The sequence below is a fragment of the Salvelinus alpinus genome, chromosome 28 (genome assembly GCF_045679555.1).
Source record: "Salvelinus alpinus chromosome 28, SLU_Salpinus.1, whole genome shotgun sequence".
NCBI lineage: Eukaryota > Metazoa > Chordata > Actinopteri > Salmoniformes > Salmonidae > Salvelinus > Salvelinus alpinus.
The window spans coordinates 29,708,489-29,725,852 of NC_092113.1; the positions used below are offsets into that span (position 1 = coordinate 29,708,489).

A 17,364-nucleotide genomic window follows, 5' to 3' on the forward strand; every position below is an offset into this window, starting at 1 on the left:
GACATTCCTGCAGTCATCATGCCAATTGCACGCTCCCTCAAAACTTGAAACATCTGTGGCAGTGTGACAAAACTGCACATTTTAGTGGCCTTTTATTGTCCCCGGCACAAGGTGCACCTGTGTAATGATCATGCTGTTTAATCAGCTTCTTGATATGCCACACCTGTCAGGTGGATGGATTGATCTTGGCAAAGGAGAAATGCTCACTAACAGGTATGTAAACACATTTGTGCACAAAATTTGAGAGAAATAAGGTTTTTGTGCATATGGAAAATTTCTGGGATTTTTTACTTCAGCTCATGAAAAATGAGACCAACACTTCACATGCTGCATTTATATTCTTGTCCAGTGTAGTTCAAGAAAGAGAATCTCCAGTCACTGTCACGCTCCTCCTATATGTCCCCTCACTGACTGTCTCTTCTTCCTATGGTTAGTGGTAGCATGAACAACAGGATTAACTTCACTCTCTCTTCTCTGACAGGACTTCTCGTATGACGACTCGAAGGCAGAGTTGTTCAACGTGGACGCGCCCAATGGCGTGGTGATGGAGGGGTACCTGTTTAAGAGAGCCAGCAACGCCTTTAAGACTTGGAACAGGTAAGTAGACAAGTAGACAACTGATCAGTAACTCTCCATAAGCTAGCTACACTCTGGCGCTGAAGCATACTATATTAGTGTATTGTGGTCAAAGCATTTTGATTTTAATTCTATCTTGACAATGGTATGTTTTGTGGATTTTCTGTAGACATACCATAGATAGCGAACTAAATAAATACTTGTCCCAGATTATTTCAGTAAGTAGTCTATTCCCTAGGAAACCATACTTGGCTATACTTGCTAGCATTGACTTCACGTCCTGAGGAATAGTTTACTGCCTGTGGAAACACTCAATCCATTAGAACACCAGGCTATTTCTCCCCGTAGGCGGTTCTCCCACTGATGCTCTCTACTAGGGCGTTACAATGTATTACTCCATTTGTCTTGTTTCCTGACAGTGCAGCCCTCTAAAGAGGTTGGATGTGAGCCAAACCACACGTGTTGTGAATTACTCTCTGCTATATAGTGCAGCTCAAGGGAAAGGAAGAGCTCATTCACATGCGCTTTTACTCATCCCAACCACTGTGGTGGCTAGAGAGTAGAGAGTGACATTATTTCAACTCGGCAGGTCAGCACCTTCTAATGGAAGAAGGATATCCATTTAACATGCATGTTTTATTCATTTCTCTCTCTCTCTCTCAGGCGGTGGTTCTCCATCCAGAACAGTCAGCTGGTCTATCAGAAGAAGCTGAAGGCAAGTCCACATATCCACTAGCTACCATCTTAGTCTGGGTCCCTTGGGGGGGTAAGAGGTTACGTGCAACTTTAATGGGGTATAGAGCTACTCTGAAAGTCACTGTGATCTATATTGGCGAAATACAACACTCCCTCTGTCAACACTGACTGCATTAGGGCAGAGGACTGTTATAGGATAGCTTATTACTCCTCAGTCCTGTCCCAAAAGACTCTTCCTACGCCCTCATATAGACCCTCACATCAATCCATAGTGGGATATAGAAAGTGAGCGTCAGTGTACCCGTATGAGCTTCAGCACATTGGATTAAATAGGAAAAGGTGGTCAACTGAGGGACTTTGAAATCCAATCAACACATCTCACACAAGGACACAGTGGGCATAATGTTGGTATGATGAATAATCCAACTGATTGACTGACCGGGCCTTTTTCACTGTTACTGACCAATAGGATTCCCTGACGGTGGTGGTGGAGGACCTCAGGCTGTGCTCTGTCAAGCCCTGTGAGGACATTGAGAGGAGGTTCTGCTTCGAGGTTGTCTCCCCCAACAAGTATGTTCTTCTTAGTGCCCTTATATTATGGAATTAACTAAATAAATTCACCTTTGTTCCAAGGAATTTTCCTTACAGTTAAATTGATGTAAATCCCTTTTGGTAAAATCTTAAGAAAATGGCCAATAATATGGCAAATAAAGTGTTCTCCTTCTTCTAAGAGGGCAAGGGGCTATAGTTTTGTACTGTTGAGAGACTGTGTGCAGTAATATGGGGTTGTCTTTCCATTCTACAGGAGCTGTATGCTGCAGGCGGAGTCAGAGAAGCTTCGGCTAGCCTGGATCCAAGCAGTGCAGGCCAGCATTGCCTCAGCATACAGGGAGAGCCCAGACTACCACTACATCGAGGTCAGTTGGTCCATCTAGCTACAGACCTAACTGTCAAACAAATGCTAATATTCTCTTACCTTTTCTTTAATCTAGACATCTTTTACATCATGACAGATGTCATTTATAAGCTTATACGTTTGCATGAAGGGATAGTTATCACCTGTGAGATAAATCAAGACTGTCATGCCTCAGAGAATGATGCTTGCCTCTCTTAGTTTACCATGTCTGTCTTCCCACCAATAGTGTCTGGATAGGACAGCCTCACCTTCCGTCAGCAGTATTGACTCGGCCAGCGAGCCTCGGGAACGCAGTGTCAGGGGGGAGACCATCCTGCATCGTATACAGTGTCTCCCGGGCAATGAGTATTGCTGTGACTGTGGCCAGGCCGACCCGCACTGGGCCTCCATCAACCTGGGCATCCTGCTCTGCATCGAATGCTCCGGCATCCACAGGTAAGGTCTGCCTCTATGGAGGGCATCCTGCTCTGGCATCCACAGATACTGTCTGTATCTGTAAAGCCTAGTCTCATGAGCCATACCCAAAGTCTCTTGCTTAGCTTGTCTTTAAGAGAGTACATAAAGGCATACTTCACTGGCTAGACATAGGCTACTGTATTATGGACCATGGACTATCCTAAAGCACTTGTGGTTGTAAACCAGTGGAGGATGTAGTAGCAGATAGTTGCACTACCACAGGGTGACTGAGGGGTCATTGTGACTCTGTGTTCTAGAACATGTGCCGGTCTCTTGGATCTGAGAATATGAGAGTGCCAATGGCCTAAAGGGTGTCTTAGCTTAACACCGCTTATTGGATCAGGCTGTGTTTGATTGGGAGAGCTCATTGCGTGAGTAAACAGGATGGGAGTTAGATGATAAGCACCGCAGAACTGAGACACTTATGTTTATAAACTAGAATGGCATCCCTTTAATCGTGAAAGTACGTAATTGTTGAACCACACCCGATTAGCAATCAGGCCGAAGCAAGATAAAGATTCCTATTTCTAATGTCCTTAATACCATAGCGCTAGGGTTCACTCCAGCCCTGCATACATTGTAGCTGCAACACACTAGCATTAGGCTCGATGGGAAAGTTTTCCTCATTTCAGCAGTTGGTGGTGTTGACTGTTTACTGCAGAGATGCAGCAAAGATCAATGCTATCAGTATGTAATCACCGCCTCCTCTGGGCCATCTGTTAAATATTCATGATCTGTTTCTGTCAGATAGCCTGTCTTCTTCTAGTGATGAGATGAGATCACATGAGGCTTCCCATTAGCAGGAGGAGGACTACACAGAGACTGTCTCGCACAGTCTTTTTTTTTTGGCATGCCGCACTGCAGTTGCCTGGATACCAGAGGGTTTTGTTGGTGGAGTGGTGATTTGCATGACATTGAGGGCAGCTACTCTGTTTCCCTGGGGATAACGCCTGAGTGATTTGAAACCCATTTTGCAGCTATTCATCCCATGTCACAGTATAAGACAACTTGAAACAGAACTGTCATGGTGCTTCCAGTGTTGCTTATTAGGGGAGCCTGTTACGAACAGGCAATTTTGCCTTAATGTTATTACAAGCAAAGCAAGGAAACAATATGGGCCTAGTGTTGTCAACAACACTAACATAAAATGCATTCTACCCAGGAATAATTCCAGCCATGGAACTTGAATACATACGTGATTCAAATGCCAACGCTTGAGGACTTTCCAAATGTCACTTCTCATGTGTCTCTGTTACAGGAGTTTGGGGGTTCACTGCTCCAAGGTGCGTTCTCTAATGTTGGACTCATGGGAACCTGAGTTACTAAAGCTGATGTGCGAGCTGGGAAACAGTGTCATCAACCACATCTATGAGGGAGCATGTGAGGCACAGGGCCTGAAGAAACCAGGGCCCTCAAATTCCAGGTAAGGACTGCTACACACACAGCATTTAAATGCCTCTACCTGGTTTCACGTGTGAATATCCCGATTACCCACTAAAGGAGACTGGGATCTAGTCATTTTCATTAGACTGGGAATGTCCTCATTGGTACAGTATATAACACTGAATGTGTATTTCCTATTATCCCTTCTAGGCAGGAGAAGGAGGCGTGGATCAAATCAAAGTATGTGGAGAAGAAGTTCCTGAAGAAATTGGGGGCCACAGAGGTGCTTGTGAACGGCGGGCGGAAGACGGAGCGCCGGTGGAGTGTGAAGAAGTGGCAGAGACACAACAGCGCCACCACAGTGCCTAAGACGCGACGGAAATACCGTCAGGAGCCGGGCAGCGCCTCCCCTGCCACCCTCTTCTCAGGTACCTGTTGGTCATTTTCTTCAACAGATGATCAGGTCTATATAATTATCAAACATATATATATTGGTAGTAGAAAGGAAACACAGACTTTTTGTTTAAGTATTACAATTCTCCTTTAGTAATACAATTGTAGGCAGAAGTTGGTACAGAGTACAGTACAGTGATCCCTCGCCACTTCGCGGTTCACTTATCGCGGATTCGCTATTTCGCGGATTTTCATAATGCATTTTTTATTTTTTTTTGGTGCATTGTGCTCTGCATTCTGATTCGCTAAAAACTCACTCCCGCTTCTTGTATCAAAACATGCTACGAATTGTGCTATCATTTTGTCGTCTCGTGCAGTTATGTGTACGTACATAAAACAGCTTGGCAAATTTACATTAAGTTGGCCAGGAAGGAAGGAAGGACTAACGCTTGGTCGCTTAGCAACCATGGTGCGAATGGCCACTGAACTTAAGCGAGTAGCTGAGGAATGGGACCCTTTGATGAGCCGTTCATTACAGTTCTCCAACGTAATCGATGGTGGCATGTCGGTGTACAAGGATCTTTTTGCAAAGAAGAAAAAAGAGCGACAACAGCTGCCTATCACTATGCTCTTCTCCCGAACAAACACACCTGCACCGCGGGCTTCAGAAGAAGAGAACACTGCAGAGCGCAGTCAGGATGCAGCGGCCCAGTCTGAAGAGCAGTGAAACGGCCTACACGTGAGTCACTGTATTTGTATACATGTAATAGTTGCTAATTGTAAAAAAAAAAGAAGTTTTCTATTTCGCGGATTTCACTTATCGCGGGTCATTTTCGGAACGTAACCCCCGCGATAAACGAGGGATTACTGTATATGATAGTTCTGCAAAATGTCTAAGACATGTAACTCATATAGCCTCCCCAGTCCTCCTTGTGTAAGTTTCCCTGGCAACAACATTTTAATAAATCTAAACTCCCCATGACAGCAGCAACCATCTTGTCAGCAATTAAAAGCTCAGAAGTGGGTTTGGCCGAAACTTGACCTTTCATCACAAGTATAGGGTCATAACAAGGTAAACGAGTCTAAGCATCTTCTGACAGGTGGCTGTTTTCATCAGGCATGCGGCAGCCTTGTGTTCTCAGAAAACCAATCATATTCTCAGAACCTCAGATAGCTAGGTGGGGCCCAGATAGGAGGAGTATGAGCGTAGGCGGTTTCTGCCTTCTGATAGTGTCGGAAGGGCACAACACTAAAAACAGGTGTTAACACACACACACAGAGGTCTCCTAAGAGACCTTACAGTTTATCATAACACAATTTATTAACCCTTTAAAACGTATGAGGCCTTGGTTTAACCCCTTCATACCCTAATAGCTCTCCTGGCACTAGAGGAAGGATACCTTCCTCATTTTCTCTTTGTATCCATATTCCTAATAGTGCTAAACAAAAAGTTGACAATGACAACCCAGTACATTTAAACATTCCCTCATTGTGCTTTACAGCCGCTTCAGCTCTAGAGAGAAAGTTCCGACGAGAGTCACTGTTTTGTCCAGACGAGCTGGACAATCTGTTCTCTTACTTCGACACAGGATCTGGACCTCGTAGTAAGTTACCTACCCATCTAATATACAGACACTACACTCTAAACCACAGAGTTACTTGAATCCTTTATGTGGTGTGCAAAGTGAAATAGCTAGAAGCAAGTGACTAACGTGTCCCTGGCTTGGCTCCTTTTGGCCCTGCAGGTCTGAGCAGTGACAGTGGCCTGGGCGGCAGTACAGACGGCAGCACAGATATCCTGGTGTTCGGCTCAGTGGTGGACAGTGTCACAGAGGAGGGTAAGAAGAAAAATACATACCTGTAAAGGATGGGATGGCAAATTAAATGTACAACATAGGTTCAGCTATCATATTTAGTATTAAAATGCAATTTTCAGAAAACCTGATAATTGATCTCAGTCATCCTTATTTGCCCTTGAGGGCATAAATGAAGTTGTATTGATTATTGAATCCTAGTTGTAACTCTGCTGCTTCTCTCTCTGCAGAGTGTGAGGTGTCGGAGGACTCTAGCGGAGAGGCTGAGATGGAGCCAGAGCCCGAGACCCAGTCGGACCCAGAGGATGGGCGTGAGCTCCACCCTGGGGCGCTGCTCTACAAGGCCTCCCAGGCACGCAACCTGCCCGTCATGGCTGAGGCGCTGGCCCACGGGGCTGACATCAACTCCGTCAACGATGAGGATGATGGCAAGAGCCCACTCATACAGGCTGTGTTTGGGGTGAGTCATTGTAATGAAAGGCAGGTGTGTTCTTGGCACACTGGCAAAGGCAGTTCCAGTCATTCAGAATAAATTACATGCATTATGTTGAAACATCACTGTATACATCTATCCATACAGTATGTCTATGCATGATCACAATATTTTCTCACATTGTATTGTGCTTTATTTGGCAACATGGAGAGAGCCTCAGAACCTTTGTGTTCCATTCCAGGGCTCCTTGATAGCCTGCGAGTTCCTGCTCCAGAATGCAGCTGACGTCAACCAAAGAGACGCAAGGGGGAGGGGGCCACTACACCACGCCACATATCTGGGACACACAGGGTGAGTAGTGCCAAGGCATAACGCTTCCCTCTTCCTTACTATTGTCAATGTCTTGTTTTGAGCCACAAGTGAACATTTCCATGGACAATGGTGTAGCATGCAAAGCTGATTATTGTTCAGTTATTTTTTACATTGTTCCTCGGGTTAGATAGCATACAAGACAAAGATGCTGAGTACAGATTTGCTTATGCATGTTCACGTCTGATCTGTCTCCATGCTGCCCTCTACAGGCAGGTGTGTTTGTTCCTGAAGAGAGGAGCCACGCAGAACGACGGGGACGAGGGTGGACAGGACCCTCTGAGTATCGCTGTGCAGGCAGCCAACGCAGACATCGTCACCTTGTGAGTTTGTGGGACACAACACCCTGTCCCTCAACTTACACAGCTTCAACTACACACGATCCTTTAAAATACATATTATGACCAGAGGTTAGCATGGTAATCTACTGTAGCTCCTCACCTCTGGGAAGTTTGAGTGAATCCATCTAACAGTTTGTGTCCGATCCCTCCTTCCCTTCTCTCCCCCTTCCCTTTCTTCCCAAAGGTTGAGACTGGCCAGGATGAATGAGGAGATGCGGGAGTCAGAGGGACCGCTCGGCCAACCAGGTCAATACCCCACCAGCAGCCCCACAGAACAGCAATATAAGAAATGCATACAAGAGTTTATCTGTCTCCACATAGCTGAGTGCTAGAAGTCAATCACAATACCTAGTCCTGGTCCAATGAATCAAGCTTTCCCTTCAGATGATGGTTGGATGGGAAGCCAATAGTATACCAGGACTGTGGCAGCCCTGTGTGGAATCTTGTACAGGAAGGAACGTTGTCTAAAACACACCTTTCTTGGTCAGATTCCCCACAGACTGCTGTCGGTGTTCTAGCCAGTACTCTGGCTAACTAACGTTGTTCAAACGAGGTGGCACCAGAATATACCAACTACAATTCCCTCAGGCTCATCAACGTATAGGATGTCAGTACTATTAACTCTCATGATGTCAAACTGTACAGTTGACTTCATGGCTAAATTTGCTCAGAGTTAGATCATTTGTCACAAATGGTTAGGGACCAAGTTTTTAATACGCCTTCATAAGTTCATTTAAATCATCTTTACTATACCATCTGTATCCTACTTATACCCATGTCAAGCCAAGTTAATTCAGTTGCTGTTTATTTATTTGGAGAGGTGTTTGCTTGTGGTCTTCAAGGTAGGGTGGTGTGCTCCTAACCAAAGACCAGATCTGGGCAATATGTTGCACATTACAGTGCATTCGGAAAGTATTAAAGTATTTTCCCCCCCTCATCAGTCTACACACAATACCCCATAATGACAAAGCAAAAACAGGTTATTTGAATTCTTTGCAAATGTATAAAGAAATTAATGGAAATATCACATTTACATAAATATTCAGAACTTTTACTCAGTACTTTGTTGAAGCACCTTTGGCAGCGATTACAGCCTTCAGTCTTATTGGGTATGACGCTACAAGCTTGGTACACCTGTATTTGGGGAGTTTTTCCCATTCTTCTCTGCAGATCCTCTTAAGCTCTGTCAGGTTGGATGGGGAGCGTCGCTTTACAGCTATTTTCAGGTCTCTCTAGACATGTTTGATCGGGTTCAAGTCTGGGCTCTGACTGGGCCACTCAAGGACATTCAGAGACTTGTCCCGAAGCCACTCCTGCGTTGTCTTAGCTGCTTAGGGTTGTTGTCTTGTTTAGGGTCGTTGTCCTGTTTGAAGGTGAACCTTCACCCCAGTCTGAAGTCCTGAGCGCTCTGGAGCATCAAGGTTTTCATCAAGGATCTCTCTGTACTTTGCTCTGTTCAATCTTTCCCTTGATGCTAACTAGTCTCCCAGTCCCTGCCGCTGAAAAACATCCCCACAGCATGATGCTGCCACCACCATGAATTACCGTAGGGATGGTGCCAGGTTTCCTCCAGATGTGACACTTGACATTCAGGACAAAGAGTTCAGTCTTGGTTTCATCAGACCAGAGCATCTTGTATCTCATGGTTTGAGTCTTTAGGTGCCTTTTGGCAAACTCCAAGCGGGCTGTCATGTGCCTTTCGCTGCGGAATGGCTTCCGTCTGGCCACTCTACCATAAAGGCCTGATTGGTGGAGTGCTGCAGAGATGGTTGTCCTTGGTTGTCCTTCTGGAAGGTTCTCAGAGCCCCACAGAGGAACTCTGTCAGAGTGACCATCAGGTTTTTGATCACCTCCCTGACCAAGGCCCTTCTCCCCCGATTGCTCAGTTTGGCTGGGCGGCCAGCTCTAGGAAGAGTCTTGGTGGTTCCAACCTTCTTCCTTTTAAGAATGATGGAGGCCACTGTGTTCTTGGGGACCTTCAAAGCTGCAGAAATGTTTTTCTACCCTTCCCCAGATCTGTGCCTCAACACAATCCTGCCTCAGAGCTCTACAGACAATTCCGTCCACCTCATGGCTTGATTTTTGCTCAACATGCAATGTCAATTGTGGGACATTTATATAGACAGGTGTGTGCCTTTCCAAATCATGTCCAATCAATTGAATTTACCACAGGTGGACTCCAATGAAGTTGTAGAAACATCTCAAGGATGGTCAATGGAAACAGGATGCACCTGAGCACAATTTCGATTCTCATAGCAAAGGGTCTGAAAACGTATGTAAATAAGGTATCTGTTTTTTATTTTTAATAAATTTGCTAACATTTCTAAAAAACTATTTTCGCTTTGTCATTGAGGTAGTGTGTGTAGATTGATGAAGGAAATAATTGATTTAATCCATTTTAGAATAAGGCTGTAAAGTAACAAAATGTGGAAAAAGACAAGGGGTCTCAATATTTTCAGAATGCACTGTAACTATCATCAACCGACCTGCTTATGTAAGAATACCAGATCAGCATATGGTAGTCTTGTCAAGGGTAGACCATGAAAACAGACATTCAAAACATTCATTTTAAGGCCTGAAAGTCGTTGTCTTTGTATCTAGTCAGTTATTACAAACGTATTAATTCTGCTCCAGCTGTGTTGTGGCATGAGGTGGTTCTTTAGTACACGCATGTTGTTTTAAAAAGGGGTGATTTGAAGGGGTAACAATGAAGCTAAATAATAACTGTGATTGAGACTAGATGATATATGGATTATATGTCATAAATGTGTACTTGTCTTGATGGAGACACTTTAAAGTAAAGCTTTTACATGGATTTTAAAGCAACATTGTGCACGTTTCCTACCCATAATGATTTGAATTTATATTTGGCATTTTAAGTTACTAGTGTAGGTTTTTACCATAATTTATGAACTGCCTAGAGCAATAGTGCAATGGTAATTTAAATACAGATACTCTGTATTTCTTGTATTATGTTGAACAATACGATGCAGATGGTATTTTTTTAAACTGGATATATTTAGTTAGATTTTATTTTCCTGAGCTTAGGTCACTTAACCTTTACCGTCATTTCTTCATGTCTCTTTTTGGAAAAGACAACCACAACTCACAATCTTATAATAGAAACTTTACAAACTGCAATGAGACGGACCTTTTTAATATAATATTAAAACTGACATGTATTACAGTATTTGTATATGTTTGCCAAACATTGACTTATGTTTGATGTATCATGGCTATACAATATTAGATGTGTTCTGGGTTTCTTGCTTGAATAGTGCATGGGTTGCTGTTGCCCAGGTCTTTCAAAGCCCTGTTGGTTTTGTTTACTTCATTCATCCGTGTATGTTAATATTTGATATATTGTGTAATGATAACTGTGTAATGTGCTGCCAAATCATGAGAACTGTACATAGTAAGACATTGTAAAGGTTAGATCTGTAGTCTATTGTCAAACTGAACCAGATATATTGGATAGACTACCCCATAACATACAGGCATAGTTTGACTTTGACAGGCCATTTAGAACAGGAGAGAAAGCTTGGTCTATGTAAAACTTTCTAGCTCCCCTGAATACCAAAATAATAACCCGTTATGTAAGCACAGCCTGTGTACACACTTCACCTGCTGTGTGTACACAGTCAGAGGATGACCAGTCCTCCATGTTTACCTTGATACTGTGCAGTTGCTTACTGACCTAAGCACATGTTTACATCATGTTCCAGAGCTGAAATCATCTTGATCAGGAAATGACATTAGTTGTCCTTGCTGTAGGCTAGTAACAACTGATGTTTTTACATTGCGTTTGGGTTGCTCGAGTTTACTTCAAGCCAAAGACCACATTACGTTCTTCAAGTAATTTATGAGCAGAAAATAAGTAAGCAGTAAAAATATGTCTGTTAAACTATCAATTTAATTCTAGTTTTGGCTTCTACTGTGCAGTACATGACAAAAAGAGTAGTAGTAGATTATATTAGACTCAATGAAAGATCTGGGGAACAATGTTTTGACCAAAAAATTCCAATGATTTGCGTCAAGCCACTAAAGGTTTACATGTTGTACAGTACAGTGTATCGGAGTCAGTGGATTGACTAGACCCACAGGTTGACTAGGTGACTGCTATGCTGTAAATAGGATAAACAATTATTACCACTTAACTGCTTGCTTGAAACATGCTAATTAAACTTTCCTGTAGTCTTCATTTTATTTTTTTTATTTTTTACTAATTACCTCTGTACATGTTGTTTGTATATTGTTAGAGAACACGTCTCGGAGTATCTTTAACTTACACTACTGCTACCTTTATGTTAATTTTCTTTTCCTAATGTCTTCTAAAATGAGAAAATACTGTAAATAAATGGAAGATGTGACTCATTCAACACCTAACTTCTCCCGCTGCTTATTGCTTCATTTCTTCTGTTCTTTCTATAGCACTGTTATAACACTCTCTGTCACTCCAACTTAACACTCCCCCTGTCACTACAACTAACTGCATTAACCTGAACTGGCAATGCACTTATGAGTCAACCACTTACGTCTAGGGTTAAGATATAACAACATACCACACATTTTCAGAGATGAGAAAACCTGTCCTTCTACATTCAACTCAGTATGGATTCAAAAAAAAATTATATGATCAGTTTGCCCCATATATATTTTTTTTTACACTTGTTTCAGCGCTTTATGAAATGTTTTCAATTTGTTTGATAAATCGGTTCTCAACCGTTTATTTGAAAGGCCTGTGAATTGGCCCCTGTAGTTGGTGTGCTGCTCATTTGCCCATTGATCATAAAATACCAAATAATCATAGATACACACAGCCATAGACTGGAATGTTCTTCTTCCCTCCTTTTTTAAATTAGTCTAGCTGAGAATTTCTCGGGGTAGAAAGGAGTTTGACTGGCGGTCGCCATGGTCACCAGAAAAGTAAAGCTTGAGAATTTGGTAATAGATTGGGTGAAGCCTAGAGTCATGGTGACTAGACTGTGGTTTTGTTCCTCTGCTGATGTGTTATCTAGAATCGAGTGTCTGTCATTTTTTAAATCTTTTTTTCAGGTTTTGAACAATCGATTTCATGTTTCTTCACACAAATTCCACATTATTTTATGGCAGGCCTACTGTTATTTACCAGATCAATTCAAATGCAATTCTTGTTGATAATGCTCTGTTACATTCCTATCCCTTTTCAGGAGACACTACTTACCTCGACATCTTCCGAGAGTTTTCTCACATGGCCTCCCACAACCCAGAGAAGCTGAAGCGGAGGAGTGTACATTTCAGACACTCCTTCAGGTAGCCCACGGATGGATGAGATGTCTGGGAGGTCGTACTTGAAGAGTGCAACAGTCACTTTCCTTACATCATTACAGATTTGAATAGTGTGTCTATCCACCTCATATTCAGAACCTGACTTTAGGAATCCTCTCAGATCCCCAAATCGTAAATGTTCTTCACAAATGAGAACCACTATTGCATTCTTTCAAATTGCCGTACTACAGGTACTATCTCTACTAATAATACCAATACTGACTAACACTAAATTACTCCACTCATCTTAATGGTGAAACCACTTCTGTCAACATGCACCTACAGTATATGGGAGATGCTTAGAAATGTTGCCTCAAAAACATAGGCCTACAGGTATGGGCGACGATATCAAGAATGATTGCCACTGTTAAAAACATCTGTGAATTCTTAGATGCTGTTCATGACATGTATTACTTCTTTGACAAAAGATATTGATGCTTTCAGCAATTGGGAAGCATATTTTGTTGGAGAATGCTGTATGTTACAAATGTGTGAGATGCATATTCTGTCATCAAATCAGTCATTTGTTTTAGTAACTTTTTGTAATGTAGCCTGTACTTGCTTTATGAGGATTTGCTGGACTTGTCCTCTCCTATTAGCTGTATGACATTATTTTTAAGCGTTGTTGTTAAATGTTAACTTTAGATAAATCCAAGCACTAAACAATTTCTTATCCTGTGTTCTAGATATATATCAGGAGTTGTTGAGAATTATGATAATTCTTCTTCTTTGTGTGCTCAGAACAGCTTGATTATTTTGTTCAATGAACCAGACTCACTATAGAAGGAATAACAGCATATTATTTACATTGCAAAATGTTTAGTTTTTTTGTGTGTAATGCATTCCCTTGGTCCATTTATTTCTTTCAAACTTGAATTAAGCAGCAATGTCTCTACACTATAGCCTATAGGCTTTCAGCTCACTTAGGATGAATGGATAGGGTTGTTTCCTTTGGATACCACCAGTTCTTTGAAATGTGTTGTAATGTCAGTATTATTTTTCAAATAAGTTTTGTTTTTATCCTGGAACTATGTGGAAGGTGATATTTGATTTTGACTATGCTGGTATAGTCTTAATATTTTGTTAAAATGTAATGTAGAATGTATTTATATTCATACCACTATGCATTTCAATGCAGATATTGTATATAAACGCTGTAGAGGCAAAATGCTAATATATCTGAAAGGAATGTCATTTTGTCTTGAATATTATTATTATTATTTTTTTTTAAAGAAAGTCTCTTAAAACTGACAAGTGTTCACAGCGGTTCCTTGCCTGACTAACTACAACAATTACACAAGACTGATGTGTCCATATTTCTGAAACAAATTACATTTAATATAATTTAAACTAAAATAACAACAATTGGCTGGCAGCCCTCTGAGGATGACTTGAGTTTAAGAGTCACGAGGCGTCATAAAAGGGCAGTTTGAGATACTGATACCAGTGCTTGAGTTGTCGGGGTAGGAGCTGGAAGACGTTCTCAGTGAGGAACATCAGAGCATCTTGCATGGCTGGTTGGAGAAGCTGATTCGATGGCAGAGAGAGAACAAGGAGACAAAATTTCTCCTATAAACAATAACAGGGTTTATTTTTTCACTAATGGTCAGGCTTACACTAATAATCCACAAACAAACTCTAATACACTGATACAAGTGTTCAAAAATGAAATTTGCCATGAATCTATTCACTTCCAGAGAATTTGGAATGATTACCTTTGAGTAGGGCAACTTCTTGTGAGAGAAGTTGTGGAATTGGCCGATCTTCTGCAGGATGGTCCTGTACTCAAAGTCCCTGTCATCGGACAGTTCTGAGACATCGCTCTTCAGGATTTTGTACCTAAGAAAACATTTTAAAAGTAAACTAAAATACAACCAATGTCAACATTTACTGTATTTCACATGAATTTTCCCATGAACAAGTGACATAGTAGGCTACTGTACATGTTGGTAACATAGAACTGAAACTCGCCAAAATAAAAGTGCAGATTTTGGTTCCCTGAGCTCATGTTTTAGTGAGGAGAGCAGCATAGGTAGACTTGTCTCCTTCCTTGAGGCCATCAATGCATCCAGGGGAGTCTTCATTCTCTCCTCTCTGTGTCTGAACAAAACAAATTAAACATACTGAGTCTATACTGTACATTTTTTCACTTGCATTTATGTTTTGATCAAACCATTTATTTATTTGAGAGGAAAAGTCTAACATTACACAGGCCTATATTGGAATCATTACAACCACTTACATTTTCTTCTCAAACATGTCTGTCTCCATCTGATTGTTCATAGATCTCTGGATTTCGATGAACTTTGTTCTGACACGTTCCAGCATATCATGTCTGTTCTTTGGTCTGAAAAAAATATGTCAAGATTGAATATCTATATTCTACTCTCTCATGTTTCATTAATGTCTTAAACACTGGCCACTGATACTCACTTCTGAGGATCCTTCTCATATGTGGCTGTGGAAAGTAAATAGTCAATATCAGTATTTCAATCTGACTTTCAGACCCAAGTAAACCGTTATATGCCGTTTATACTGAAGTGTCATTATATAGTCCTTATATATTTGTTATACTGCAAATCAAAATGACTGTGTACTAACTGTTCTCATCCAAGAGCAGGTTCAGCCAAGGAGGTAGGTCCCCAGTTTCATTCTCTACCTCCTTTAGACCTGCCTTCCTTCTGAGTCCTAACTGGACAGGCTTACAACTGCAATGTGTTAAGGTGGAATTGACCATTAAACTTTAGTTAGCAAATACATAATTAATTAGAGGTGGCAGGTAGCCTAGTGGTTAAGAGTATTGGGACAGTAACCGAAAGGTTGCTGGTGTGAATCCCTGAGCCGACTACGTAAAACCATCTGCCGATGTGCCAAAAAAATGGCTTTTATTTGAATGCAGTTAAATCAAGCAGGTTACCATAAACTAGCTATTTAAGTTTTGTAAGTCAATGGGTATTGTAAGAGGTGATATAAATGGATTTAGTTTGGTTACCTCAAGAGTTCTTCAAAAGAACATTGGTTTCATCTGTGTCTTTCATGATGATGTTCACATACCCACTTGCAAGAGGCAACTTGGTGAGAAATACACAACTTTACTGTACAATTGTGTCATTTATTACAACAATGAATGAACACTAAATGTCACCCACAAATAAAGCAAATCTCACCAGTGTTTTCAGGTCTCTATTCCTCATGTTGGTTAAGCCACAAAGTATCTTGTCGATCCACTGAAGCTTCTCTATTATGTGCTCGTCCCTCCTGAATTTTATCCTTCTGTATAAAACGTAAAATATGATATTGACGGCCCTGAAGGACGGTTATAACATAGCCATTTAATAAAGTGTTGGTGCAATAACAAATTGGATTTGTTAAAAATCATTTACACACTTGAATATTTCCTCTTCTGCTGGAGCATGCTGCTTTATTGACATGGTGCATTCTATATCTTTATCAGCAACAGGGGGAATGAAGGGAAGAACATAGTTGTCAACACAAACAGTTGCAGTTGCTACTTTCTCCACTTGTAAAGGGACAGATATATTCCAAATGTTAGCATAGGCCTACCTGCAGCAATCTTGTCATTAGTAGATCTGGGTGAGGTGTTCTTTGGTAGGGGTGGAAGTCTATCCTATTAAATACAATAAATACAGAAACGTGATGTTACATTAAAACTGTTCCAAGCTTTTAACAGAGCTCAGAGATTGATCATTAATTCCTATTGTGTAGGTAGCTAAAATACCTGATCCCTCAAGCAAATTACCAAGGAACGGCCTGTGTTCAAAGCTTGTCTCATGGAGGACATCTCTTTAAGGTACTGTTTCAGATGTAAAAACCCATTTTCAGTTTGTGCGGCCATGGAGGGTAGAGATCTGACATGGTCCTCCTCTAAAAGAAATGTAACCAAATCTATTAGCCATATCTGCCTATGCTTTAAAAAAAATCTGAATCAGCTCAGTGGATAAATAGAAAGTCATACAAACAGTAGGATACTCTTAACAGTGAAGGCAAGTAGAAATCATTAGACTGTGTTTTTAGAGGGCTAACGTATCCCTTTAAATGTGCTAGCTAACTAACTACGTCACAGATTGTGTTATGCTAACCTGGCTAGCTAGCGTGCTAATTTTATGATGGTTTCACACAACTTCTCTGAAGCAACTGAAATTAACATACTTTTACATTATTGTTGAAGTTGCTTAAACGTTGGTTGCTTAAACGTTGGTTAACGTTTCTTACCTTTGCTGTGGTGTGCTTTGTTATTTATATTATGGCTAATGCTAAATCTTCTCAACATCTCCAAAGCCACCATCTGAGCATGCGCGCGGCACAAACGAGATAAGAAAGACAGTACAGTATGAAGATATCACACTTGTAAGCGATTTCATGGCGACGTTGGCTATCTAAACCACATATAGTGTTAGTTATATATATTTTTTGGCTAAACTCATTCTGGGGCGGCAGGTAGCCTAGTGGTTAGAGCGTTGGACTAGTAACCTTGACTAGTAACCTAGTAAGCTTGCAAGATCGAAACCCTGAACAAGACAGTTCCACTGTTCCTAGGCCGTCGTTGAAAATAAGAATTTGTTCTTAACTGATTTGTCTACTAAAATAAAAATACATTCTTAGAAACGAAACACGTAATCGGATCTAACGGTCGTCTCGCGCAGAACGGCGCATGTGCAG

At 41.4% G+C, this 17,364-nt stretch overlaps 2 protein-coding genes across 9 annotated transcripts in view; one reads left to right on the forward strand and one right to left on the reverse strand.

The window, feature by feature from the left end:
- LOC139557652 (arf-GAP with coiled-coil, ANK repeat and PH domain-containing protein 3-like) overlaps positions 1–13,878 on the forward strand; it is a 101,017-nt gene extending 87,139 nt beyond the window's left edge. The window contains exons 11-24 of the mRNA XM_071372724.1: positions 482–597; positions 1,240–1,291; positions 1,742–1,842; positions 2,078–2,189; positions 2,415–2,623; positions 3,903–4,067; positions 4,238–4,455; positions 5,923–6,024; positions 6,166–6,258; positions 6,465–6,694; positions 6,909–7,018; positions 7,249–7,359; positions 7,562–7,623; positions 12,567–13,878. Coding sequence (XP_071228825.1) covers positions 482–597; positions 1,240–1,291; positions 1,742–1,842; positions 2,078–2,189; positions 2,415–2,623; positions 3,903–4,067; positions 4,238–4,455; positions 5,923–6,024; positions 6,166–6,258; positions 6,465–6,694; positions 6,909–7,018; positions 7,249–7,359; positions 7,562–7,623; positions 12,567–12,673 — 1,788 coding nt within the window. The 3' untranslated portion in view covers positions 12,674–13,878. The remainder of the gene's footprint in view (positions 1–481; positions 598–1,239; positions 1,292–1,741; positions 1,843–2,077; positions 2,190–2,414; positions 2,624–3,902; positions 4,068–4,237; positions 4,456–5,922; positions 6,025–6,165; positions 6,259–6,464; positions 6,695–6,908; positions 7,019–7,248; positions 7,360–7,561; positions 7,624–12,566) is intronic.
- LOC139557650 (uncharacterized) lies at positions 11,579–17,053 on the reverse strand. 8 transcript variants are annotated; one of them, XR_011671443.1, is made up of 11 exons: positions 16,918–17,053; positions 16,424–16,569; positions 16,249–16,312; positions 16,072–16,129; positions 15,852–15,957; positions 15,677–15,755; positions 15,286–15,392; positions 15,118–15,142; positions 14,927–15,031; positions 14,400–14,784; positions 11,579–14,211 (listed from the first exon to the last, which is right to left on the reverse strand). XR_011671443.1 is itself a non-coding variant. In XM_071372719.1 (10 exons), the coding sequence occupies exons 5-10, from the start codon at positions 15,419–15,421 to the stop codon at positions 14,089–14,091; spliced, it is 684 nt and encodes a 227-aa protein (XP_071228820.1). In that variant the 5' UTR covers positions 15,422–15,755; positions 15,852–15,957; positions 16,072–16,129; positions 16,249–16,312; positions 16,445–16,568; the 3' UTR covers positions 11,579–14,088. The 8 variants fall into 8 exon arrangements, 6 of the variants coding, with proteins under 6 accessions (XP_071228820.1, XP_071228824.1, XP_071228819.1 ...); XR_011671444.1 differs by having other exon boundaries at positions 11,579–14,253; XM_071372719.1 differs by lacking the exon at positions 16,918–17,053 and having other exon boundaries at positions 11,579–14,253; positions 14,400–14,523; positions 14,656–14,784; positions 15,286–15,755; positions 16,445–16,568.
- Positions 17,054–17,364: the final 311 nt, after the last annotated feature.

Coding starts and splice junctions, on each gene's coding strand:
- LOC139557650 (XM_071372721.1), bottom strand. CDS start 15,421: ATGGTCAATTCCACCTTAACACATTGCAGTTGTAAGCCTGTCCAGTTA. Junction 14,524..14,655: donor AAATCTGCACTTTTATTTTG/GCGAGTTTCAGT, acceptor ATGTTTTCTTAG/GTACAAAATCCTGAAGAGCG. Junction 14,254..14,399: donor AGAAGTTGCCCTACTCAAAG/GTAATCATTCCA, acceptor TATTGTTTATAG/GAGAAATTTTGTCTCCTTGT.